The 27648-nt window shown below is 36.7% G+C and overlaps 1 protein-coding gene across 11 annotated transcripts in view; it reads left to right on the forward strand.

Annotated features, from left to right (window-relative positions):
* PPP6R3 (protein phosphatase 6 regulatory subunit 3) overlaps positions 1–27648 on the forward strand; it is a 51051-nt gene that overhangs the window by 16558 nt on the left and 6845 nt on the right. For 4 of the 11 annotated variants that reach the window (XM_030950476.1, XM_030950471.1, XM_030950474.1 and 1 more), the window contains 20 exons: positions 5161–5393; positions 6396–6582; positions 7395–7532; positions 8063–8128; positions 8996–9108; positions 9576–9689; positions 10347–10476; positions 11543–11695; positions 13571–13720; positions 14220–14284; positions 16722–16837; positions 17221–17306; positions 18500–18586; positions 20172–20269; positions 22210–22264; positions 22941–23071; positions 23704–23822; positions 25147–25300; positions 26357–26463; positions 27379–27529. In XM_030950476.1, the coding sequence (XP_030806336.1) occupies positions 5167–5393; positions 6396–6582; positions 7395–7532; positions 8063–8128; positions 8996–9108; positions 9576–9689; positions 10347–10476; positions 11543–11695; positions 13571–13720; positions 14220–14284; positions 16722–16837; positions 17221–17306; positions 18500–18586; positions 20172–20269; positions 22210–22264; positions 22941–23071; positions 23704–23822; positions 25147–25300; positions 26357–26463; positions 27379–27529 (2447 nt within the window). In that variant the 5' untranslated portion in view covers positions 5161–5166. Of the gene's footprint in view, positions 1–1408; positions 3168–5160; positions 5394–6395; positions 6583–7394; positions 7533–8062; positions 8129–8995; positions 9109–9575; positions 9690–10346; positions 10477–11542; positions 11696–13570; positions 13721–14219; positions 14285–16721; positions 16838–17220; positions 17307–18499; positions 18587–20171; positions 20270–22209; positions 22265–22940; positions 23072–23703; positions 23823–25146; positions 25301–26356; positions 26464–27378; positions 27530–27648 lie in introns of those variants that run through there. The other 7 variants (XM_030950468.1, XM_030950470.1, XM_030950477.1 and 4 more) reach the window with 4 other exon arrangements.

A 27648-nucleotide genomic window follows, 5' to 3' on the forward strand; every position in this document is an offset into this window, starting at 1 on the left:
TCCCAGCCTTCCATGAAGGAGTTGTTGGTTGGTTTTGTTTCCTTTTTAGTATCTCTTCTACTTTGTTACACCCATGGACTAGGAAGGAGTGTGCGTGGTATTAGAAGTATGTGTTAAACTGTTGAGGTAGAGATGTTTCTATTTTCTCTTCTGTTTAATTCCTATAAATTTCAAACCATTTATTCATTCCTTTCTCCACAGAGTTTCTTTGAAACTTCACTAGCTTATAATAAAGTAATGATGTATTTCTTTTCCACTAGGTCTCAGGTTTGTGACGTGAATAGGCTGTTCTGACACTGAAGAAACAGCTGTGTGTTATTTTGTATTCACTCAAAACTTGTATTCTATGTCAAATTGATCTTAAATTTTGTTTAAGAAATGTAGCAAGTGTACCATGAAAGTTTATTACTGCTTTTATTTTTTTTTTGTGATTGCCAGGTGTAATTGTAAAGTACCGTAATTAAATCCAGGGATTTTGAACACCAGCTTACATCTTTCTAGCTAATAGTACTCAGTGAACCTTACTGCTCTGATAGAAAAGAAATTTATTCCAAATAGGTTAGGACAGGCGGTTGTAGACAGCAAGTTTATAATGGGTGATGTTCTGCTGAGTACAACAGGCAGTTTAAAAAATTGCAACTAGTGTCTTCTGTCATTTTTGTTCACTGGTTATTCTCTTCAGCTCTAAATTTTTTTCAGAGATGCATTCATGCTTAGTTTTGTTTTGAACACATGGTTCACTTTCAGTGTCAAAATAAGCACTTTATAAAGGCTGGGATGGTGTCTTATTACTGTCCATTGACTGGAGAAAGGGACCCCTGCCTTAAACTGGAATCTCACTAAACATACCTAGATAGTAACTAGGTGAGGTTAATGTGAAGCTGGCAGAGGGGCATGCTTAGCATTTGAAATAAATTTCTTAATGTGTTTAAAGGTCTTAGAAGATAATCTACCAAAAATTTTCATGATAAAAGCTTAATAAATTATCTTCATTATTACTTTATTCTTCCTTAAACTTACCTACCTATTTAGTTTTTAGGATCAAGGGATTCTTTGCATTGGAAATGCTTTTATCATTAAGAAGTGCAAGACCATCCTAAAATCAAGGACTCCTTTGATGGTTGCTCTCCTTGCATCCAACAACTAGGTTGGCTTTGGCTAGTTGCTGCACAGAAATTATAAATTCTGTTTTGCTGAATTAGGCTGCATCACTTAAGATGTGTTTCAATTGTGGAAATGTTTGTTGGTGCAAAAGTAACTAATTTTCTTTTCCATCTGTGTACTTGAACTCTATAGTAAGAAAATACAGTAGTGCACAAGGAGAAGTGACAAATTCTGAGGTTTTTTTATAATGCAGTAATTGTTACAACTCTACACGTAGCATTTATCAGAATTTCACATGCTACAGACTCTTCAGCTTGACACTGGAAGTTTCTCTTGCTTGAAAAACGAAACTGATCATTGCAGTAAAATCTGTGAAATTCCTACCTGACACTCTGTGTATGTGCCTTTGACATCTATGTAGTTATCAGGTAAGAGCCTTCAGCTGGCTACTGAAATCCTTCTGGTTTTCCTTCTGCACTGGTCTAGATGCCCATGTCTGTTTGGAGCTGCCAATACTCACTTTTATATGGAAATCTGAGGTACTCAGTTGGAAGGAACTCGGTGTAAAACAGCCTTCTCATGTTTATTTAACCTAAGTATGATGCTTAAAAGTTCAGCTCAAAGGAACAGCTTACTTTAGTTTTCTTATTTACTGAAAAGACTTCTGGATGCCTTCAAGACTTGTTAGTCTGTTTTGTAAAAGGTTCAGTTCAGGAGATGTTGTCCAAAATTAAACTGTATGCTTCTCTGACTGGAATTCACATCTTAGTCTGGTAGCTTGAAAACACCAATGTGTCTGTTCAGGAAAGCTGTGTGACAGCTACCATCACTTGAAGCTACAGAGAGGCTTTGTGATACAACTGTTACCGACTTTTTTTGATGGAAATGCCACTTTAGCACTTAACCTCCAAAAAGAACCACTCATTAGTTACTGTTAAAAATACTTCTGTGGTTTTCTTTCCCTGTAACAGACAGGAGATTTAATTTTCATTCTTGATCTGAAAGGATTATTTCTAAGCATTATTTCTTCCATTTAGCACATAATAAAAGTGAGAATTTCAGTAACCTGTATGCCAGCAGTTGAAAGCAGGCTTTGTTTGCTTTGTTGAACTTTTTTCCTTTTCATATTTAAATCTTTATTACATGGAATGCTATTCAGCATTCATTCAGAGAAGACTCTGTTAACAATATTAATTAAGAAAACAAAGTAATATTTTTATGGATATTAGATGTTACACAGAATCTTGAATTGTTGTAAGTTGAACGTGCTGATCAAGTTCATGTAAACTTTTGTGAGTACTGTTTAATGAACTGGATGTCAGTCTTGCTTACTGGAAGCTTTCAGAGATTATAGAAAACTAACATGTTACAAAAGACAGTCAAATACATACAGCATCTTTACCAACTTTAACACATTTTGTCTTTCCACATGTGAGTTTTTCATGTCATCTTGGATTGTTTTGCTTCTTGCAGTTTCTAATCTTGAGCATGTCTCGTATTTGGAACTCTTTTCTATCTTGCATTAAGTCCGAACGTCTTTTTCTGCTCTGGCTGAAAGTGACATAACATTGGGAGTAATACAGCCCATTTGATCCATTGAATTTTTTATAAATTTGCAGGTAGTGAAGTTTTGGAAGGAGCACACTTGTGAGTTTTTGGACAGAAGGCCTAATGCCAACTCTGTTAATGGCACTGAAATTTGAAAAAGCGTGGTGATGATTCAGAATTAGTAGATTTTGGGAGGGAGGGTAGAACAGTAGGCTTTGAGAAAAATAGCAATCACATATTTGGATTTTAAAACTTCCAGTCAAAACTATGCTAGGCTGATTCTAGATTCCTGTCAGTAATAACACCTGAGAAAATTCTCTTCTCTTCAGGGTTCCTTGACTTTCCCTTTGGCACAGTTTATGTTGTTTATTTTTCCTTATTTCAAAGGACCTGGGCTCCTGTTGAGAAGTGATGGAATAAGCTGTGGCCGGCACCTGAGATATTGAGGGAGCAGCCCCTAAAGGAGCTTGCCTGGGAGACAGTTTGTGAAATAACGCAGTAACATGTTTGCAGTAGTACGCCTCTTTTTTTGTTATTGCTCTTTTCCATTGTTGAATTTCTCTTGAAATAACTGACTGAGAAATACACTGAAGCTACTGAAATGAGCGTTAATCACCTCAGAGGTATTCACATCTCAAATTAGCATTCATAGTGGTTACTTATGAGCATGGTACTTTCACTAATTGGGGCAAGGGGAGGGATTTGATCTACTTTCTAGAGGTTTAAAAATCCCAATCAAAAATTATCCTCTGGCTTTAATAATGCACTGTTTTCACTTCCTTACAGTAAGTTTGTGTGTAGCTTGCATTACCCACAAGCTAGTGTTTTTCACAACTGTGTAAGTTGATTTAAGCTAATTTGTAAGATCAGGTTTGTTAAACTCTGCTTGAAAGTTTACTAATGCTTCTAGTACAAAACAGGTTTTTTTCTGCTTCCTAATCATTTAATACTTGCATGGGATGTTAGATTAGTACCAGTACTGCAGTCAGATAAATCTGTACATTGCCTGATTGGTTTTGTTTGTGCCCCATATCTTTATAAACAGAAAGCTATGTAATCTAGGGCCAGTTATGAATGTTACAACTTCTGAAAAAAGATCAAGCAGAGTAAGGTGATCAGTATGTAGTGGTTAAAGCAACAATTAAAACCCTCAAAGCAATTAAAATGTCTCCATAGTGAATATACCAAGCTTTATAATATTTAGACTGAATACTGAAAATCTTGCTAGTGGAAGGATGGTGCACACAAAGGTTTCGCTAGATCCTTGAGATTGTTTCTGTTTCCAAACTGCTCAATTACTAAATTTGACAGGATGCTGTTCTAAGTAGCTGTAGTGTGCATGCTGAATCAATTTCAACTTGGAAGTAAGTGCTTAAATGCTACCTCTTATTGCAAAAGAATTAGGTATTTCTATTCTATATTTATGGGGTGGTTTGAGTGTATGGCAACAGCATAGTTGGATTATTGCCTTTAAGCTTGCTCCTGTATACAGCCTGTTTACACCAGCGTCCTTGCCAAAATAATATTGTTCACTGAAATTCACTGCCTTAAGTACATGTCCTCACAGCTGATATTGCTAATGCACAGCAGTAACTAATATATTGATTTAATCTTTCACATTTGGAAAATATTTACTAAAGGAGTAAAAGGAGTCTCTTTCTTTCAGTGTGCTGCTCAAAACTACTGCTTTCAATTGTAAGGAAAGGAAAGTTTTTCTTACTGTGTTCTAGTATCTCTTTTTAGTCCAATTAAAATCTGCCTTCATATAAGCCCAGTTAATACTGTGTCAGAGGTCAAATGTCATGTAAAAGCCCTGTTTTCAGGGCTGGAGGGAAATGAAGTGTTTGTAAGAAGCTTAATGAGAGGTGAAAGCAAGAATTTATTGGATATATTGTAGATTGAAATACTCTTTTCTGATAGCACAGTTGTCTCAGTAGCAACTGTTCAAAAGGTGTCTTAGAGAAACAGAATTAATATAGAAGTGATAAAGCATTTTATAGGAAAAGATGAAGTTGTTCATTCTTACAGCTCTGTTACAGCCTCTTAGAGTGTTTCAGTGGCTGGGGCCACTGCCCTTGACATGTTTATACACCATGTAACTCACCTTGGCCTTTGATATTCCTCTCTTGTCAAGTTTGTGGAGGCAGGGACAATTAGTATAGTGTTGAAATTAGCTCCTGCACTCTGAATTGTGCTCCCTGCAAGCTAAAATTCTTTTATTTCCTCTACCTTTGTAGATGTTTTCTTCAGTGGTGGGGGTGGTATTTCAGTGCAGTTTTTCTCTGTCCATTTCATCTTCACCCAGCTTGATTAATTGCTGAGCTAATAGTTCTGAATCTCTGACTCAATGCGTAGATTAAAAACAAGGAAGGGAAAAGCAAATTTAATACCTTTTTCTTTAATGCAAATTAGCATGTTCCTTTCATGTAAGTAAAACCCTGCCTAACTCTTACCTTTGGATGTTTGAATAATGGCTACTGCTGATATACTGCTATTCTTCTTACACAGACCAGCATGTTTTGGAAATTTGATCTCCATTCGTCATCGCACATAGATACACTTCTGGAGAGAGAAGATGTAACACTGAAGGAATTGATGGATGAAGAGGATGTTCTACAGGAGTGCAAGGCTCAGAATCGCAAACTTATAGAGTTTCTGCTGAAGTCAGAATGTTTGGAAGACTTAGTTTCATTTATTATTGAAGAGCCACCTCAAGACATGGATGAAAAAATTCGATATAAGTAGGAAAACTTTTGGGGTTGGGAGATTTGGAAGGTGGAAAGAGGACTAAATAAATCTAGTTAATTTGATGATGTGAATCCCTGTGTGCTGGTGTATAGTACAGTATTGGTGTGTTTTAGATTAAGTATGTTTTCAAGAGGCTTCACGGAACTTCTAAGTAAATCATTCTAATATATGTATAGTTTTCAAATGGAAGCCTCTTACTCACAAATGCTGCCAAAACCAGTTCATGTCCAGAGGAGTTGCTAAAAAAAGATCCAACCAGGACTCACATTAAATTTCCTGTAGTTGTGTTTAAGAAAATAGTTGAATGAAAAACCCTTTTTGGGTAGTATAACTGTGTGGTTAGCTTTGTTTTGTTTATTTGTAAGATGTTTTGAAGATGTCTCTTAGAAGATTTGTCATAATCCTTGGAACACTGTCTTTAGAGTCCCAATGCTGATGTTTTCCTTTCCAGAGTATGGCCATGACTTCTTGCTTGCTGAGAAGGTTCAAGCTCAAAATCCATCTAACAATTTGTAGAAAAGCACTTCTGCTTTTGGCCTATTTTAGTGTCTGTACAGAAAGGTGCTTTTTTCCTTAAAATAGTGTGTTAAAATAATGTGAAATAAGTTACACTGTTAGTTGCAGAACTTCATTATTTCTGAAAAACCAAGTCTCCTGTAAATGTTTCTAGTAGAGTTGGAAATTGAAGCAAATAAGAATCAGTACTTGAAGAGATGGATTTAACAATAGATCTTGAAATGAAAGTTTGCTCTTTCCTTTTTCAGCTTCCCTACTGGTGTTCTGTTGCTACTGAAGATTGAAGTAGTGACCTTCTTAAATAAAAACAGAGCTTGCAGGCTGAATGTGCAGTTTTATTACTTTGTGTTAGTTTGCTAATTTAGTATAGACCAACCCTGCTTGAAAATTTAATCAGATGCATTACCAGGTTCTGAATTCAGAGCTGCAGGTATGAGAGTTCCAAAGTATGAGTGATGAATAATTTTTTCTTTCCCCAGATACCCAAACATATCATGTGAGCTGCTTACATCAGATGTCTCACAGATTAATGATAGGTTGGGAGAAGAAGAATCCTTACTCCTGAAACTGTACAGCTTCCTCTTAAATGAATCTCCTCTAAACCCTCTACTGGCCAGTTTCTTCAGCAAGGTGTTAAGTATTCTTATCAGCAGAAAACCAGAACAGGTAACTATTTGCAAACTCACCAGTTTTACAAGTGCTCTGATAAAGCTGTGGTACTCAGCAATTCTGCTTTAAGAGACGCAATTGAGGGATAGCAGCAGAGTCAAAAGAGGGCATTCAGGTTCCACCCTCACTGAAGACACCTTTTCATTATGCACATGATTAAAAAATACAGTTGGATGAGTAGGATGTATTTGATTCAGATTTGCCTGAGCTATTTATGCAATCAGTATGTGAGTGCCTACCTTTTGGCTTAGCTCAGTGTTTTATATGATCATATTTGCATTTATTGCTGTTAAAAGCAAACGTAAATGACTTGAATCAGTGATAGTCATTCTGACTTGGTGTGAAGAATTATTTAGAACAAGGAGAGAAACATTTGGAGTCCTTGTTCAGAAATGCTCTTGTACTCAGTGTATGTGGTTCAATACTGCAAACAGCTGCAATGACTTGACTCTCTAACCTGAGGTACTGTTTGTATTAAGAGTTTTGCTGTGTTGAACTTTGCCCAGTAAGCAGAGATGCGACTGATTCATATCAAAAAGAAAACCTGACTCTGCTTTGGATTATAAGTAGGTTATGGTCAGCAAGTTGGGTTTGAGAGGAGACCCAGGACACGCTACATGTAGTATGGATCTGCCCTGTGCCTGGGTTTTACTTTATCTTGTCTTGTACTGCAGGTTTAAGTGGCAGAAGTGTTTAAGAAGTTCTCCTCTATTTTGTCACTTTGATAGGAGAGTGAAATGAAAAGTGATTGGTGTAATTTATCATGTAAAATATATGAAGCAAATATAAGCTTACTTTTTCATTTCCAGATTGTAGATTTTTTAAAGAGGAAGCATGATTTTGTAGACCTCATTATTAAGCACATAGGGACCTCTGCTATCATGGACTTGTTGCTCAGGCTACTGACTTGCATAGAACCTCCACAGCCCCGACAAGAAGTGCTAAATGTAAGTAAAATATCACAGAACTTTTGTCTGACATGTGTGAACTCAAAGCTGGCTTAACTTCTGCTGGCTTTACTAAGTTTATTTCTTGAATATGCTGAAATTAGACGTGTGGGGTTTTGTTTATGTTTTTTGTTTGTTCTTGGTTTTGGTTTTTTTCCTGAGCTGCCAGTATTTTTCCAGTGAAACCCCCCTACTGCTGGGGACAACTTAGAACCTGAATGGCTAGTCTCTTCCCCAGTCTTTGGTATCTAACTTACATCTGACAGATGCAATTTTTAAATTGTTTTGAACCTTACCAAACACACTTTGGCATCAAAGTTTGTTGGCATTAACCTAAGATTTTCTTTTTTACTGTGGCTAAGAAATGCCGATTTTACTTTTTCTTTTTTCTGAAGTACTGTTAGTCCTTATTTAGAAGTATTGAATTATGACTTGTGGCAGTTGTCAAAAGGCTGCTTTCAATTTCATGAGTTCATTTAATTAATTCACTTGGGAAAAATTCTTATTAACATCCACAAACATTTTTACAGTGGCTGAATGAGGAGAGAATTATCCAGCGGCTTGTGGAAATCGTACACCCATCTCAAGATGAAGATGTAAGTACTGGTGATGCCTTGGACTGGCTACCTAGAACAGAGGCTAGACAGAATTAGAGAATAGAGTGGGTGTTTATTGAAGGCCTTTCACAGATATACCTTGGGCAGTGCAGGAGCCTCGCAGAGGCTACACCCAAGATGGACAGGAATTTGCTCAGACAGATGTAAGTTTGGTCTATTTGCATATCAGAGGTTAATTGTCCAATTATAGCTTCAGGTAATGAAGTCACATTGCCCTGGTTTGCTTCTCCCCCCAGTTCACTTTTGTTTATACTTTTCAGGCCTGAGGCTGTGATGGTGACCTTGGTTCTCAGGCCTGGAAGGGTTTTGTCTGACCAAACTGTGAAGAGAGCTTACTAACACTCTATATGAAGTTCAGTTATACACTAATGCAGTACAGGATCTGAAAAATATAAAAGCTAAAACTTACAGCATCACTGGCACCCCCCTGGGTCTATCTGTTCAGCTGTACAATATGCTGTTAGAACTTTTAGTTTTACTGTTTTCTGCTTACTTTTTTCAGTAAGCTGATTTCTGTATTAAGTGTGGTTATTTGAGGAAGGCTAAGTGGTTTTGTCCGCCTCCCTGCCCCCTTTTTGAGATCCATATCAAAGCCTTAGGCATACTTGAAGTTGTTGGAAGATTCAGCTCTCATGTTTTGCCACCTTAATGTAGGAAATAGATTCTTGCCTCATGCTTCAAGATTTTTTTTTGTTTTGTTAAGGGTTAATTAGGGCATAAAGCTACTGCCTGAATGGTTTTTGGGAGAGCTCTTGTTCATGTTGAAATTTTCACCTTTTTAAACTGAAGAATTAAAGTCCAGCATGTTATTATTCTTGTAGTTCAAAGTGCTGTTTTCTGTTTCAGAGGCATTCAAATGCATCACAGTCACTCTGTGAAATTATTCGTCTAAGCAGAGACCAGATGCTACAAGTACAGAACAGTTCAGAACCAGATCCACTGCTTGCAAGTTTAGAGAAGTAAGTTGGTTTGAATTTTTTATTTTATTCTCACTTCATAAGAAACTAGTTTTTAACTTTTGACCTTGGAAACCTTCAGAAATGGCAAGCTCTTTTGAGTTAATTTTCTTGACTATCCATCTTTTGTTTGTGTAATGAAAAATAACTTGGCAAGTAAGCAGAGGACAGTTGGAGAATTTTCTAGTGGGGAGTGTAGAAGAGAAGTTGTCTCATTAAATTATTTCTTTTGCTGCCCAATTGAACGGTATCTTATGTGTGGAGGTCAGCTTGATACTGTGCAGACTAAATATGGGAAACTTCAGCTTTGTTCTGTTGCTTGTTTTAAGTTAATCTAACTGTATGTTTCTACCAGAAAAAATTCTCCTGTATTTTATTTTCCCTTTTTTTATGTGGCCAAATGGGAGTTACTTCTGCTGACAGCTGTATCCTGAAGTGGTTTCATCTGTTACCAATGCTTTTCTTTTCAGACAAGAAATCATAGAGCAGCTTCTCTCTAATATTTTTCATAAAGAAAAAAATGAATCTGCAATTGTCAGTGCAATCCAAATACTACTGACCTTACTTGAGACAAGACGACAGACGTAAGTGTTGTTATTTCACTTGGTTTATGCCTGCAGTAGCAAATGCCTTCCTTGTGCTTGTAACCAAACCACTTCTGTGACCTGTTGTAGCTGAAGGAGTAAAAATGCAAATCAGGTGATTGTGATTGGCATTACTACACTTTCACCAAATGACTGGTCTTTCTGCAGCTTTTTCTAGTGTGAGTACCAGTAGACTGATCAGATTAAATACATTTCATCACTTGGTTTCTGGATACAGGGAACAGAGTAAGTAAGTATAGTGCAGTGACTGAATATTGACTTTGCAAAAGTTACTTGTAGCAACTTAATTTGGAAAAACTGCTGAACAGGTCTCTCTGGTACATTCAGCTTATGTTGTTTCCAATAGACAAATGAAGCTCTTTATCTGCTTCAATAAAACAAAATTTAATTTTTAATATCAAAACAGTTTTGGGGATTTCAAGCAGAATAAACCTAGCGATACCAGGGCTAGTGTTTGGAAAAATCTCTTGTTCAACCATTATGTGACACTTAATTTTTATGTGTGTGTAACCCTAGGTTTTTACATTTTTTACCTCTTTGTTATTTTCACATCCTTTCAGAACTGTTACATACTTCAGAGATGTTTTACAACTAGTTTTGGTACTCATTATCAAATTGTGCTTATGTGTGTTTTAGATTTGAAGGTCATATAGAGATCTGTCCTCCAGGCATGAGCAATTCCACATATTCTGTCAACAAAAGTGTTTTAGAAGCCATAAAAGCACGACTTTCATCCTTCCATGAGCTCCTACTTGAGCCTCCAAAAGTAAGTGAAATCTTGTATTAACAAATTAATTGAAGCAAAACTTAACCATGTGTCTGTTTTAGGCAGATTAGAATAAACAAAACCCAGTCTGACAACTTTCAGGCAAGCACCCAGGCTACTTCCTAGCCTGTTGTGAGCTTTGGCTCAGGCCAACAGTAATAATGAACAGCAATGCTTTGTGCTTTTCCAGCACAAACTTGGTTTAATTATCAAAGTAACCTTGGAGCAATTACTTCTTCCTAAAAGCAACAAAAAAGATTTGCTCTATATTTTGTGCTTGGTCTGGTTAGGAAATATGGACTATAGATGCTGCAGTTGTTTGGAACTTTGGAATGGTCCACATTAGGCTCATGCAATTCTCTTGACTTTTCCAGGACCCAAGTAGATTAGATCCATGACATATCTCTGCACCCTAGGCATGTTAAATTCCTTGGGCTTTTTAACTGATTTAAGCAACTTACCTCTGTCATGCTCTTGGCAAAGATAAAAAAAATGTATAAATAGGGGGTTTACCTGTGATCCATTTGTATTTTCTACGCACATTTTCACTAGCAGAATTTCAGTTGGAGCAATGCACCCTGAACTGGGTGCTGCAGATTTTAACAGAGAAATGAATGTGAAATTGTTTTTAAATATATGAAGTTAGGGTTGCTGAGGCATTATAATGTATTTATACTGTCCACCTAGCTGTACTGTGTACATTGTAGTAATATAGAATATAGCTGGACTGAATGAGAATTATTTCTGAGGAACTATCTTGTAATTCCTGTCAAGGTTGAATACACTTCATCTACTTTGAGAGCCTGTCTGTAATTAGCAATAATTTTTTTACCAAGTTATAGCTTTCATGTGACTGGTTTTGGTGTTTCCTGTCTGTGGAATTAAAATAAGCTACAGTATTTGGAATTAAAAATAGCAGGTTTTTGCAGGATGAAAGTGAGACAGTTGCTTAAGGACTAAATGTATCTATTTTTAAGCATTACTCATCTTTTGTATGTAGAAATGATAAGCTGAATTTTTAAAAGGTATTTTAAGGGATTTATGTATTAAACTTTTTTTTTTTTAGAAAAGTGTCATGAAGACAACCTGGGGTGTACTGGATCCACCTGTAGGAAACACACGTTTAAATGTGATTAGATTAATATCTAGCCTTTTACAGACAAATACAAGCAGTGTGAATCAGGAGCTTATAGAACTTAACAGCATAGGAGTCATACTGGTAAGAACTTTATGCTGTCTTCATTTTTATGGATTGCTGTTAAGATCTTGTCTGCCTTTTCTGACTCTGTAGATAATTTTCCAGTCTAACTTATTTTCCAGCCTAACTTTTCAGCACCTTTGTGTTGTGATGTCTATTGCTTGGTTTAAGAACTTCTAATACTGGATTTTACTGTTAATCTGTCTGAGGGAAGTGTTTCCTTCTGACCACTTGAATGGTTCTTACTTGCTGCACCTTCATAAATACATGAAGTGGTTTTCTTAATAAGCTTATTTTCAACTGGGTGTTCTTGAGTTTTCAGCCATGTTCAAGGCTTCATTGCTATTTTCATTTTTTCCCTAAGTTGTTCCCTCAAAGCCCCTTTTTCTCACTTAATATATGGCCTACAAAATGGTATCTCAGCAGTGTCCCATAAAGGAACAGTTCTGCTTGGTAGCTTTTACTCCTTCAGACTTCAAAGCAAGGTGGTGTACAACAAACTCAGTTACCTAACTCATTGCTCTTTGCTGATGTGAACATGTGCTTCGAGTATTTCCTACCTCATACTTCCACTATAGCAGATGTATTCTTTGTGTTTCAGTTCACCCAAGAAATCCAAATGTTGGTTGATTAAAAAATAATTTAAATAATGTAGAACTTAAGCTAGTTACTGAATACGAACATGTAAACTTCTAAGTTGGCAGTTGCAAGCCTAAAGTGTGAATACCTTCTCTTCTCTGATTTTAGTCCAAAACCCCTTTTTCCTGTGAGCGATTATTACAGTGTGATTCAAATGTTTTCATCTCAAATTTTCTTCACAATTGGGTTTGCAGACAGGTACTAACTTTTATACAAATAGCTGACTTCACCGTAGCTGCAGTTTTTCCTAGATCCATTGTCTAAGGGAGCATACACGCAATGAATGCTTGCATGTTCTTGTAAATAGATTATTTTGTGAACTGTATTCAGTGAGGTTTGAACACACTTTCCTGTTGCAGGTTTTACAGAAGGAAAAAAGTCATTGTAGCCATGGAAACCTCAGTGCTTCATGCTGTTTGCTGAAACAGCACGTTTCACTGGGCAGACTTGACTTAAGAAAAGTTATAGGTGAATGTCATTAGGACTGAAGAGAGATTGAAGACCTTTAGCTGTACTTTGAATGAGACTAAAATTGTTCAGTACTGTTCCAATCACTGCACATATTTCCAGAACTTACTACATTTTACCAGTGACACCAGTCATTTGAATTTTGCAGTGAGTAGCCTAAAATAGCTAGGCTTGACAAAAATCTTGCTTGTGTTTAAGAGAAAAAAATGTGGAGAAGCAGGAACTTGACTAAATGGATGCTGTTTATTGCATTTCAACCTTAGTATTTGTCTTGTACTTTGCTAATAATCTTAAACTCTTTCTAGATTATCTGAGGTGGTGGATGATGGGTTTGAAAGAGGTAGATACAATTTCATAAGGAATCTCACTGAAGTGAGGAGCACATTTATAAAAGGGTATTATAGATACTAGGAAGTTAAGTGAACTCAAAAAGGGACTTCTAAGGTCCTAAATAGCACTTCTGGGCTGCAGCTGGCAGAAGGAATGTAAGTAGGGAGCATTATTTCTTCCTGTCTTCATAGTCTGAAAGTGCATTACTTGTGACCCTTGCAATAAATCCAGTTAGTTGCATTCTTGTTCTGGTCCAGTGTAGTATTCCTTGCATTCAGAAAACGGCAAGCACAAAAGTTACTGGTTTTGTGGGTCACAAACTTTTTCTTGTACAATAATACATAGTGTAAAACTTAAAAGATTTCTTCCAGTGTAGACATTCAAGTGATTAGGTGGGTGAGACTGTTGACTAATGAAAAGGTTTTGGTTTGTGTAAACCTTGGTGAATTTGTTTTTCAGGACATGTTTTTTAAGTATACGTGGAATAACTTTTTGCATACTCAAGTAGAAATCTGTATTGCATTGATTCTTGCAAGTCCTCTTGAAAACACGGAAAATGGCACAATTACAGATCAGGATTCCAGTGGGGACAATCTCTTACTGAAGCATGTAAGTTGTGTTTTGCAAGTCTCCTGAATTTTCCTGTTTTCATGCAGTTAATTTTACATAAAATGCACCCCTTTCTACTTAATGTATAGAATGAAAAAAAGTCTTTCTGGTTTTACTTAAAATGTTAGTTCAGGGTGTTAAACCTGAAACTGCTCATAGAGAAGATTTTTTTGTTGTTGTTGCTCCAAGGTGAGCATGGTGAAGAGCTGTAAGTATTTATTTTCCCTGAAGTTCTTCCCATTTTTAAGGCTTAAAATCACTATTTCAGTAGCTTTATGCTACTACCACAATTCAGCACATAGAAAGAGGAGTAGAATTAATACAGGGTTTAGCTTTTAGATTTCAGGCTGAGATCTGACTGCTGGAGTTTCGACCCTTTAATGAAAAGTATATGTCCTGAACGTGAAATTAAAAGTCTTGCAGACTGCAGTATCAACTGTAAAGTGCATAAATAGTGTTACATTTTACTGCTACTGAGCATATTTTGCTTTTTTGACAGCTCTTCCTTAAGTGCCAATTAATAGAAAGAATACTTGAAGCATGGGAGATGAATGAGAAGAAACAGTGAGTAATTAGTTCCCTGATTTCCTGCAATTGTCTAAATAAGACTTGAGTTGTGAAATTAACTTATAACCAATTCAGAAGTGATCTATCCAGTTCTAAAATCACTTGTATGTTAATATTTGAGTTAAAGCTTTCTCTTTTACTTTTTGGTAGCATTCTAATTCTTTTTCCTGTGGCCATTTGGGAGCACAAGAGTTGTCATGCTTGCCATGTATAAGATATTACTGTGATCTTTCAAGTTTGCCCGTGTTCAAGTAAAAAAAATAAACATGCTGTAAGTTTTGAGGGGACAGGAGATACTTTCCCCCAGTAAGCAGTTGGGAGTTACTTGTGAACACATCAAAGCATATCACATACTGGGGAGCATCAGTCTCCTAAATAGTAAAAGTGAATTGCTCAGCAATAGAATACCTTCTAAAATTATGTATTTGAAAGGATGTAAGCTTCAAGTAACTAATATAGTATATTAGAAACTGTTTTTGTAGCAGGAAAAAAATCCTCAGTTGTCACCTGAGGTGGTAAAATGTTCTCATGAAGGCCAAATAATTTTAGCTGTGGAGGTACTGAACAGTAGATGTTAGTTCTGACCTGTCAAAATACTGAATTGACTAGCCAGGGTAGTGCTGCTGGTTTGATGGAGTGTTGAGACTGTACCACTCACAAAAACAGTAATATCTGAAGTGAATCAGAGAGTAAAAATATGGCTAATGTAACTGACCTGGAAATAAGGATGGTGAAGAGGGGGATAATAGAAAAGGTAATGTGCTAAATTTAACTGTAAAAAACATGCTCTCCTGAATGTCTTCCATTTTATATCAGTTCTCCTGAGATTATAGAGAATTACCAACTTCACTGGCAATTAGATTCTCGTAGGAGAGAAATATGAAAAGTTTTCTCTGTAATTCCAACCTAAAACTTAAATTTTACTTGGATGGCTGTTCTTGATCCAGTGCTTACCACATGAATGATTTAATTAAATATTTAGTCTCATGTTTGGGAATACTAATGAAGAAAATAGTGTTTCAAACCTTAGGTAGTGCTTTTATCTGGAAACAAGCTTATAATTAATTCATCCTTTATCCAGTTTTGTAGAGGTGTGGCTCCAGCTGTAAAAGATAAAGCTTTAAGGGTACTTTTAGCTTAGCTGTTTCAGGAAATGGGTATTTTTTTAGTCCCTTTGTATTCTGTCACTTAATGTTATTTCAAGCAGCTCTAGCAGCTTAAGGGTGACTGCTTTCTGCTGGTAAAAATCTGACATAGTAAAAGTGGTTTGGTTTGCTGGGCGTAATAAGCATTTGCTAACAAAAGATACAGTTGTATTCCAGACTTTCTGGCTAGGCAATGTCAAGTTAGTCTAGTTTGTCAAATAGAAGTGCTCTGTGTAATATCCTGTATTAGAAACTATAACCTTTGCTGTTATCGTGTGCTGCTTATTCTGAATGTGCTTGTTACCTAAGCAAGCTGTAAACACTGTGGTAGTTTATTTGTGATATCTTGCATAGACATAATTTCAGTTACCTCATATGTTAGATGATGATAGTGGAAAATAAAATCATGTGATCTGTGTTTGCATAACATAAGGTATTTCATGAGCTGCTGTCACTTTACAGAGATTTCAGTCATGGGACATTTGTCTAGCTGGGTGAGAGGGTCTTTCTTGGTTCTTGTTTAAAACACAAAACCGTAAATTGATGCAGCAAAAGTTTGATTGGCTTGCAGCCAAATGCTAGAGAATCAGTTCAAGCTGGATCTCTCATGATTGCTATTTGGTCAGAGATAAAATGGTTCCAACTGGCAGTAGGTGTTCAGAGCACTACTCTAACATCTGGTAATTCCTGTTTGTGCAGACCAGTACTGTGTGAAATATTTAAATGGCTTTGTAATTTTCGCTTTGGTAAGCATGCAAATGTTGTTCCTAAATTGCAGGAAAGCAATGACCCTAACTTAAATGGGTATGCTAAGAAGCCCTGAAATACTAAAGTATACTTAAGAATGCTTTTTCCCTTTTGATCATAGGCTGAAAGCTTGGAGGGAATATTTGGTGGTTTGGGGTTTTGCAAAATACTCTCAGCAAAAGGAATTTCCTAAAAACTCTGAATCAGTTGCTAATTCTGTCATTATTTTGTTAATGCATTTTGATTATTTTGTGTGCATTTTGCTTTCTACACATACACACAAAAGCAGTACAAACACTTGTATGTGCTTCTTGGCACTTCATGTGCTTGTTAACTCTCCTAAACTGGCTCAGTGAAGTCAAACCAGTTGATCCCTTAAATTCTTAAATATTTTTGTGAACCTGTGGTTTTAGGATGCAAGTCTAACTTAAGAACCCCAGTTTATTGTCTTGTGTACCATCTTGACTCTGGCAGTGTTCTACAACAGCACACGGTATCGGAGTTGCTCTGAGTGCAGCAGATGAACTCTTGGTCTCTTGCAGGGCTGAAGGAGGAAGAAGGCATGGCTACATGGGTCACCTGACAAGGATAGCAAACTGCATTGTGCACAGCACAGATAAGGGGCCAAACAGCACACTAGTCCAGCAGCTCATCAAAGGTATTCATTCATCCTGACTTTATCTTCAGGACTTTCATTATTAAATGCTGAGGATATTAAGCAAACTTAAATTAAAAGGCAGCTGTTGGATTAAATAAGAAAAGAACTGGCTTGCTTCTGAAGTATTGTATTTAAAGCAGTCATCCTTAAACAAATGCTTAAGTATTTTCATTTCAAACAGTTAAAGCTCCCTGAAATAGATACAAAGAGGTACAGACCTGCTTAATTTGGACTTGTTTGCTAGATGGAGTTACATTTATGGATTTAGGAGGATATATATGTTCTTACCAGTATTTTTGGTTTAGCAGAAAAAAATAAGTGATTAAGTGATGCCTCAATGTTGATAGTTTCTGATTGGTTTTGTGTTTTGTTTCCTGTGCTAGAACTTCCAGAGGAGGTGAGAGAGCGATGGGAAACATTCTGCACAAGCTCTTTAGGAGAAACCAACAAGAGGAATACAGTGGATCTGGTAAGTAGTGATGGGTAAGGTATGAAAATGACTGCTGCTTTACTTGGACAGTTTAAGTTTGTCATCAGCACTGTCAGTCTTCCAAAATCTAGTGTACTTTTAAGGAGTCCCTCTAGTTGCTGAGTTATGGAACTGATAATTCTTTAGTTTACTTTTCAACTAAAGCCATATAATTAATATTTGTGCAGGCATCATGCAGATGATCAGCTTGTAGTAGCTAACTGGCTCATTACCTAGTGTAGCTAATCTCAGGCAATCTGCAAGGATGAGGATTTCTTTGCCTCTTCAAGGTCATGTCCTTGAAAACTCCAGTCTGCTTGAGAGTACAAACGAAAAGTGCAGGAGCTGGCGTTGATTGCTTTCTCTATAGGATGTAAATGACCCAGTACAAGTTTAACAGAAGACTTCTACTTGCATTCTACTGCCTGTGTGACTGACCTTGCTTAAGTAACTTGGCTTACTGTTCTGCACCTGCCACATTTCTTCTGCATGCAGTTGTAGCGATTACACTTTTGGAAAAACACTTAACTCAAGTAGGAGAGGTTTGTGTAATTATGTTAAAAATAGTCTAAGAGCAATCACTTGGAGACTTTAATAAGCAGAGGCAGTTTCCAATGTCAACAGATGAATTAGTGAATTTTTTTTTACCTGACTTCTCCGGGAATGTGTGCTTTGCGTGTGGCTTCATTAACTTCTGGTAGTCTTCTGTTACTTGGACTATAATTAATTATTGAATTCGCTATTTCAACATAAATATTAACTGGAGCAAGGTGTTAACAGGTGTCAATAGAAGCAATAGGAAATTCATCTGAAACTGTGCAACTTGTGAACAGGACTAAAAGATGTACATAAGGCATTTTTTCTTGAGCCTGTGAAGGCAGAGAGGTATGTAGGGCTTGCAGATGAATGTTATCTTTGCTCTTGGTAGAAACTATGTTTTGGTCAAGACCAAAAGAATGATCATGTAAAGAGGAAGAATTTTGGGCTTATGAGAAATGGCACTAATTGGCTCTTTAGATACATAATTATGTGCTTGGAGATACTTGGAGGTACAGTAAAACTTAATTGAAAACTTACCTCCAAACTCTGCAGTTTTCAGTAGAATAGAAAGACAAATCATTAAAACAACTTCTTTTATTTGAAACAAATAAGTGCATTATCTGCTATGCCAATGACCCAATTTATTTGTCTAGGTTACTACCTGCCACATTCATTCTTCCAGTGATGATGAAATAGACTTTAAAGAAACTGGGTTCTCACAGGATTCTTCTTTGCAGCAGGTGAGTTGAATTCTTTTAACAGCTTAGGTTGGTCTTTCTTTAAAAGTAAATTAAGTAATTTTTTAAAAAGCAGTGAAACTTTTCTCTCACAAGCAAATATAAATCCAGAAAGTTTAAATTAAAACCTAGACATGTGTGTATGCGCACGACTGTGTCTTACCAGACTCATAAGCGTCTCTTTGAATTCTTTCGCTGGCAGTGAAAGAGTGGCAGCCTTGTGGCACAAGATTGCCAATAGATCACTTAGATGGAATCAGATGCTTTAGATGCATTATTTGTCGGGGTTACTAACCAAAATCTTTCAGATCACACTAACAGCTGTGTAGTAACTACCTAATCTAATATTGGCTCTGGTATTTTATGCATTTTCTATAGTTTTTATAATAAGTAATTGCTTGTCTAAGTTTGAATTGTGGGTGGTGGCTCAATCTTAAAGAATCTGATGCATTTTTATCTGATTAAATGCTTTTGTACCTATAAGGTGCAACTGTACGAAAACTTGATAAGTTGGGTGCTATCTTTAGCAGCTTTAGTGAGAAAGTAAGATCTTCTAATGTCTCTGTGCTTTTCATGCATCCCCTTAGTGACCTGCTGTGCCTAGGCAATCCCAGCAGTTCCAGGTAGTTAATCTGGAGAAATGCAGATGGTCCAGTGCTGCTTCTTTCAAGTTTGTCTTGCTGTATACCTCCTCCTTTTATATATATTTTCTTTTTCCTTCAATTTTCATAATGCCTTAATCTAAACTTGGGGTTTTTTGATCGTTCTTTTGTTTTCTTTCCATTTTCACTTTGTTCAACTTTACCACCATACTGTGTCCCCTCAGCTACCTGGGCAAGAAACCAAGAGTTGAAATGACAGCTTTACTTCCTAGAATATCTTGGCGTTGACTGACTTTACATATGGAAATAACGTTATTAAAAGTCCCTAGAGGATGTGTAGTAATTTATAATTTAATGATAGTCCTGGGAAATAAGAGACAAAAGCTATTGTTAGGGACAGATGATGCCCACATGTACCTTAGTGTATATACTGATCTGCTGGCAGTTGACACTCATCTTTATTTAAAAAACCAGCACAGTTGTGTCAGTGACACTGCACTGAGATGTAAAATGTTCAATGGTTTCATTCTTCTAATATTTAATAGATGCTGCTGGTGTGTGTGCCTGAGACTGATTTTGCTAGTGATACCTGCATAATAAATATGCAACTATGCTTTAGTATCTATATGTAGTTTACTTTTCTGGTTCTTACTATTTATAACTTCATGTTATTTTGAGCAAAGACAGCTTTTTCTTTTATATAGTGTTGTTTCTCTGTTTCTTTGGGGTGCATTTGGAAAGGTGCTTGTTAATGTTAACAGATTTAACTTTACTGAAAGCTGTTAGATTGGCTTTCAAATCAGTAAATGTGAGTAGGGTTGTTATTGATGCTACCTTTCAAAATTCAGAGGTTAAGACAAATCCTTTTCCTGTCCTTATATGTTTAGTTTAGATAGACTTTTATTTCTTTGAAGCAAAATGGGCAAATAGATTTTAGAGTATTAGTAGAATCATTATATCACTGTCGTTGGTCCTGGGGTTGCCAGGCCTTTTCTGATTATCAGATGCAACAAATGACGTCCAATTTTATTGACCAGTTTGGCTTCAACGATGAGAAGTTTGCTGATCAAGATGACATTGGCAAGTGAGTATAACACTACACTGAATTTGGCTATAGTCTTGTGAGTTTTCTTTCTGTGTGTTTGGCTGTGGTTTTGCTGGTGATAAGTACAAGCATTTACTGATGTGAAGCAGTTGCCAATCAGTCCTGTCTTTTTGTGCCGTCTGTGTGCATTGATAGATAAGCCTCCCTGAACAGAGGGAAACAGCAGCTTCTCTTCTTTTTCTAATCTTCAGGTTGTGCCAATGTTGAGGACACTGTGCTTGTGAACAAAAAACTGAATTGTAATTCTGCTTTTTAACAGTGTTTTTAACAGACAGCTATGACTCTCTGTTGACCTAACATTGTTTGGGTCACTTTCACTTTCTGTCTGACTCAAAGTGGGTTTTTTCCCCTATGATGACCAGATGAATAGCTCTACTTGTGAGTTCTCCTGGAAAGGATGACAGGAACAGCATGTCTCGGAGTGTATTTTTCTGTAGGGGAGAGTAAGGAAGGACATTGTGAATCTACATTTGTTTATAAGGTCGAGGCAATTAAGACTCATTTCTGCAAATAGTGTTAGTGAAAGATGAGGAAATGAGAACAGTCTTGGTCAGGTTAAAAAACCCCAAACTAAACAAATACCAGCACACAACAGAAAACACCCCTCAGAAAAGCTGGTATCTTTCTTTTTAAGTAAATGGATGCATTAAAGAGAAAAAGGGAGAATAAGGGTTCTTGCAGATGGTAGAGTTTATCATTGTTTTTTATAAGATTTTATGGCTTGGGATGCCAGAACATGCAGGTAGGAATAAAAAGCATTACTTCAAGATGCTTTTTAGAAGGGTGTTTTTATAATAATCTCAGTGCTCTGCTATAAGATATGTTTAGTAAGTGATGTCTGACTGAAGCTTGTGTCTTCCATCCAAGAAGCATTGCTGCTTTTTTACACCACAGAACCTGCTGGGATTAGAGATTAAGATATGATAGATGAAGTAACACAGGATGCTCCTTAACTTTGTTAGAAGCAGGTGGATTTTGGGAAGGATAGGAATTGGAATTCCTTTAAGTTCGTGCCTTTGGAAGTCTGTTGTCTTGGTAGAAAGGAGATGACTACTTACATAAAGAGGTCTCAGGACTTGTGACAGGTACACTGATGATGTACTCAGGAGTTGAATTAAGTGTAGGTGAAGTTACTTTGAAGTTATGCCTTCTGTGCAAGAATCAGTCACACTCTAAGTTACCTGCATAGCATCATGCAGTAATACAGTCACATTCACAACTTAGGTTCCTTTAGACCACTTACCTTTTTTATTACTTGGGAATGCAACGAATATTAGAGGAGGAGTCATGTGTGCTCTGCTGAATGCACTCATGGCTAGACAAAGAACATATGAACTCTTCTGATATGTAAAGATGTGTCAAGCCTAATAGATAGCATTATGGTCAGGATAATATTTCAGTGATTGGTTAAAAAATATTTGTGGGCTTCTTTTGTTAGGAAACAGAACTTGATACTATTTTTCATTTTGATCCTTCCTGTTGAAAGGGTCCTTTGATAGAAGGATGAAATCAGTTAAAAGATATAAGAACTGCAGATGCAGATATTTGCATGATTTTGAGGTATATCATGGTAGAGCATAGTCAGGTTAGGCATTCTTTAAGTCTAGGTTTTCTCCGGTGCGTAGCTATACAATATTTGAGATTTGGGTATATAATATCAGTTATGCTTGTTTAGACTTGTTGCATACACGTAACTGTAGATGGCAATGTTCTGTATTCTTGTTAAAAATGTTTAATGGTTAAAAAAAATCACAGGAATGCCAGGTCTCCTTGGTGTGTAATTTTGAGTGTTTGTGTTGGAGACTGTCTTTTATCTTCTATTTTTGGATTATTGGAATATAAGAAACTAAACAGAAATTAAATGTCTTCATGTCACAATAGAAAGTCCTGTTTTATTGAGTACATTTTTTTTCTTGTAGTGTTTCTTTTGATCGGGTTTCAGACATCAACTTTACCCTCAATACAAATGAAAGTGTAAGTATGTGTTCCAGTATTATCAGAAAAATTACTGTTTTTTAAGCTTTGGCATGACCTCAGAGTTTTGGCAATGGTTATATTTATTCCTTTTATGTGGAAATCACTGGAAAATAATTACCCTGCTTTATTCTCGTATCGTGAGATTTGCTAAGTGGAAGACACTGTTGTTCTTTCTGACCAGTATTAAGCAGAATTGCTTCTAATTTGTATAACTGGGTTTAAGATTGGGCTTAGACCTGATTTGTGCATATTGTGCACTGGTGTTTTATGAGTAGAAGCTATTTAAATCTTCAGTGAGATTGTAGTGATAGGAAAGTAAGGACAGAGTCACTGAACCTCAATATTATTTGTTGGTTGAGCTAAAAGGACCCCCCACTACAGAAAATAAAGCCTGGAGTACTTTGTGCTCTGGTTATCTGGAAAGTTCTTTGGGGTCACTCCCACATCCCATTTGTAAACATGGTGGAAACTCCTAAGTGTTCTTTGGTCCACTCAGCTTGTTACGAGCCAAGTAAAACAAGCAGCACTGTATATTTTCTTGACAAGCTTTAAATTAAAACATTCTGGTTTTCTGCTGCTTTTAGAGAAATGCTTAAAATTCTCTTCGGAATAGTCATGTATTTTCAAGATGTTTACTAATGTAATATGGATTTTATACTTCTGCTGTATTTAGGGCAATATAGCCTTGTTTGAGGCATGCTGTAAGGAGCGGATACAGCAGTTTGATGATGGTGGCTCTGATGAAGAAGACATTTGGGAAGAAAAACATATTGCATTTGCACCGGAGTCGCAGAGGCGTTCCAGGTGAGAAGGGTGTTTCTCATCCAGATAGCAGTGTAGTGAGCCTGCTGTAATACACCTGTCCTCTGGTTCAGTCTGTCTGTTAGTGCAGACTGTCCAGCATAACTAGGTATTTCCATTCTGTGGAGAAATGAGTGGACATGTGGCGCTAGTGATTTGTTTTCCAGCCATAATTTGCAGAAGGTGCACTTTGGCTTTCATAGCTTGTTGGTTTTGGTATTTTTCCCTGCTGTATATTCTTTCCTTCTGCTTTTAAACTGGCCTGGCTGTTCTTGCTTTGGACAAGGCAGCCCAGCTCCACACCTCTATTAGACCTTGCTGTCCTCACTACAGTACCAGTATGGCTGTGAACAAAGGAAAATGCATTGAGTGGAAGGAGCATCTAGGCCCCAAAACTCAGGGCTGCGCAGCCTCGCTCAATACCTACTGAAAGCCTCTTCATGTGATCAAGTGAAAAATCTTAAACCTTGTTTCTTTGAGAGAGGAATGAGGGGAGTACTAAGAGCTAAAAATTATACCTCAAGTACTCTGTTAGAAATAATTGTAATTTACTCTAGCCTGCAACTCTGCAGTATTTTATTGTGCCCAGGGTGTTACACTTAATCCAGAATGTAGACTCTCTCTTTGTATTGTAGCTCGGGCAGTACAGACAGTGAAGAAAGTACAGATTCTGAAGAAGAGGATGGAACTAAACAAGACTTGTTCGAATCCCACACCAATACAGAGGACAAAATGGAAGTAGACTTAAATGAACGTACGTAGCTTTTTTCTGGTGCTTTGGGTTATAGGAAATTGTGAGATCTAGCAGCCTGATTTTGTAGGACTTTCCTTGTTGACTGCTTTTATTCCAACTGTCTTAGTCTTTCCCACTTGCCACAGAGCATGCACATATTGAGAAGTTTGAATTCCTTACATGTCTTAAATTACTTACTCTCTTTAAAATTCATATTTCTACTCTTCAAGAGTTAAAAAAGGAGGAGTAGTCAGAAAGGGGAGGATTAAATGCTCGTTTATTGAGTGCCTACAAAAACTTGATATGTTACTATCCAAACCCAAAAGATGGTATTTTTACTGGAAGCCTTTCAGACCAGCTTTTTGTCTAACAGTGTTCTTTTAGAAGACTTCCCCTCTGAAGATCAGTGAACTTGCATTGTTCTGGTTTCAAATGTGAGTGAAAGATACAAATCAGGAGACTCTTTATGTGGAATCTTAACTGATGTAATAGGTTGAAAAGTTTTCACGTTCAAGTCAGACTAAACTGGCTTTTGTTAAACTGGCAATGTCTGTAGGTAAAAGCCCTGTGTTTATCTAGACTGTAAGGAATTAAATTAGAAGGAAAAGTTAAGGGTTTTCTTTTCTTTTGTCAGATTGGTGTCGTTGGCATCTGTGTGTCAAACAAGTTTTGATCCATGTGGGTCTCCTCCCATATCTGCCTGGGTTGGAATTTCTAATTGCTAGTCAGAGCTTCCTTTTCAGCCTGTTTTTTTGTATGTAAGTGTTAATGAAAAACATGTTTCCCTTGGGTAGGTGAAGTTTTTTGAATTGACCTATCCTAAATTAGATGCTATTCACAGTTGCTCCAAATTTACAGTATCAATAAATATTTTAAGTTGTAAAAAGCCTTAAACTTTTCTGAAATTTAGCAGTGGTCTTAGTGCATGAGAAATTATTTGAAGAAATTGAAAAAGGGATAAAAACTTTTGTGGTTTTCATTATTATAGAAATTAGTTTGAAAAATGCTAACAAATATTGAGGTTAATTTAAAGGATAAAGCAGGATTGTACTTGTGATTGAATATGTTTTATTAGTTTTGTTTTCAGATAAACTTTTTTTTTTTTAGCAGAGTACTCTGAATTACTGATCTTTAAAATTCTGCCCTACTAGCAGAATTTTTATTTTAGGGAATACATTAATTTTTTAACAGGATGTACGGGATTTTTCTGCATGTGCTTTCAAGTCTAGTTATGAATCTTGCTTCTCTTTATGAAATGTACATAGAGGGAATCAGTGTTAGGCATATGTGCACTCATATCCTTTATAGAAATTTGTTCCTAATGACCCTGCTGATGGTTTTTCAGCACCTAACTGGTCAGCGAACTTTGATGTACCCATGGAGACTGCACATGGTGCCAGTCTGGATTCTGTTGGCTCTGCTGTATGGAGTACTGAAGCACCTGTGCCAGCTAAAGAAACTGGCTGGGCTTCCTTTTCTGACTTCACATCCTCTTTGAGGTAAGAATGTCAGTTATTCAGGGTGAGTTTGGTTTTCTTGGGGTGTCCTTCTCTGCACAAGCCTGTTTTGCTGGTGTATGTAAAGGGTCTGAAGAGTGTTGTGTGTTCCAGCAGCATGTATCTGTGTGATCTCCCTTTCCAGGTTGGGTGGGTACTAGTGTTTTGGGTTTTTTAAATTTCATACTGTTATGCAGCTGTGATAAATAGGTCAGGTAGTTCTGCATGATTTTGAGAACACACAAGATAATGCTGTTCTTTTTTTGGATTGAACTCTACACTCTAGTGAAGTCTTGTGTATGTACCTAATTACACAGATGTAAATTTTGAGTTGCCAAATTTTGGCAGTCAGGAACTAATTCCTTCTCATATTGGAAGACTTTGCTTTTATACACTTGGGCATTAAAACAGCTCAGATATAAAAGTACGATTTTTTTTTCCAACATAAAATTGTGTTGTTTCATGATTGAGGCAGGTAAATTGATAATCAAATTAAGGACCTAGAAAATGAAGACTTGAAGTTGCCACATTACTGGATAGAAGATACATTCTGTAAATGGTGACATGTTTTTCCAGTGGCCAAATCTTGTCATCTGAGTTCCTTTAAAATGAAAAACTTGTAGCTGTACTGTATATAAAATTAAGTAGTGAAATCACTTTTGTAGTGTTTCATGACTGCACTGGCAGTTTCAACAGAGAGCTATCAAATTGGAAAAATTCATTTAGCAGAACAGTAAAAAATATTTGGAAACATTGCAAGGAGCTGGTGATTACCTGTATGCCTTAGTTACCAGGGACATGTCCACTAGTAGTTGTAATGTAACAAAATCAAGTGAAAATGAGATTACCATCTAACACCCTCAGCTCAGTTCTGGTGCATTTTGCATTACTAAACTTCTATTTAGCATGTCTTTCCAGCACTCTTAGAACAAACTTGCTTAATTCAGTTTCAGTATAGTTCTAGGCCTTACAGCTTTCATAGAGAACTAATACTGCCTTAAGAACACTTCATTTTGCTACTCAGAGATATTTCTGAAGTTTTTTTTATTTTATTTGAAGCTCAAAAGACTCCTTAAGAAGCAATTCTCCTGTGGAAATGGAAACAAATACAGATCCAGGTGATCCATTGAGTGCAAATGCAACTACTCATACAACACAGCTAGAGAGTAAGTAAACTGCACTGCATTTCCAAATGCTAATGGCTTGATCATAGGAGTTGCTCATAAGAAAAATCTCCATGGACTTCAAAATTTAGACTCCTCTCTAGCTCTGCTGCTGTTCTGATGGTTATTAAAAGTGACTTTTCAAACAATTTATAAACTATTTAAATTAGTTTCCAATTTAAAACAAGAGCCAGTGTTACTGATCCCGCTAAAAAGTTTGCACATCATGGACAGAAAAGCATTACAAAGAAACAAAGTTTGTAAGTTTGTTCTGATAGAGAATCTTCTCACTTGTGTCAGCATTTAGCTGAGCTGATGCCCAAAAAGAATGGTAGCCTCCAGTCTTGATCTGTCTGGCAATAGGCCAGTAACCTCAGTGTGTTCAAATTTCTCCTTCCTGCTCATTCCTTTCTAAAGCCACCTTCACTGTGCATGCCCTAATGGTTTGTTCTATGTGTATGAGGTGGTAAAAGGACAAAAATATTTTGATGAGCTTTTTTTGTATTTATTATTACCAGAGAGAGCAAGAAGTGCAGGTGAGAAGTCCAGGCACACTGAACATCCCAAAGATTTGTCAGTACTCAGAAGCTTAAAGTCAAATTTGTGCTGTGTAGACTTGTCATGAATTTGACTGTACAGAAAAATAATTGGTCACCATAATCCTACTAAGGCCTTGTTTAGGCAAAACTGTTGCAGTAACCACTGTCAGTCAAAACTAAAAAAGCTACAGCTGTGGCTTTTCCTTAAACCATCTGTAAGTAATACTCATGCTCTCTGTGCAGGACTTGCAGAAAGGAAGAATTCAAGAAGTGTGCAAAGCTGCAAAAATACCGTTCTTGATATATTGGCTTATGTGCTTGTACATGAAATAGAAACATAACCAGCCATATACTAAATTGCTTCTATTTCTACTTGCAGCCCCCGGAAGTGTTGCTATGGAGGCCAGCTCAGATGGAGAGGATGATGTGGAAAATGCAGACAAGGTAACCGAGACAGTCATGAATGGCAGCATGAAGGAGACACTGAGCCTAACTGTAGATGCTAAAACTGAAACTGCTGTTTTCAAAAGGTAAGGATGCCTGTTTATTGTCTTCCCACCATGTAAATAGAACTCTGTTGATGGAAAACTGTATCATCAAAGAGAGTTTAAGTGATAATTCCTGAGGCATACTAGAAACCTTTCAAAGT

The sequence above is a fragment of the Camarhynchus parvulus genome, chromosome 5, assembly GCF_901933205.1.
Source record: "Camarhynchus parvulus chromosome 5, STF_HiC, whole genome shotgun sequence".
NCBI classification, from domain to species: domain Eukaryota; kingdom Metazoa; phylum Chordata; class Aves; order Passeriformes; family Thraupidae; genus Camarhynchus; species Camarhynchus parvulus.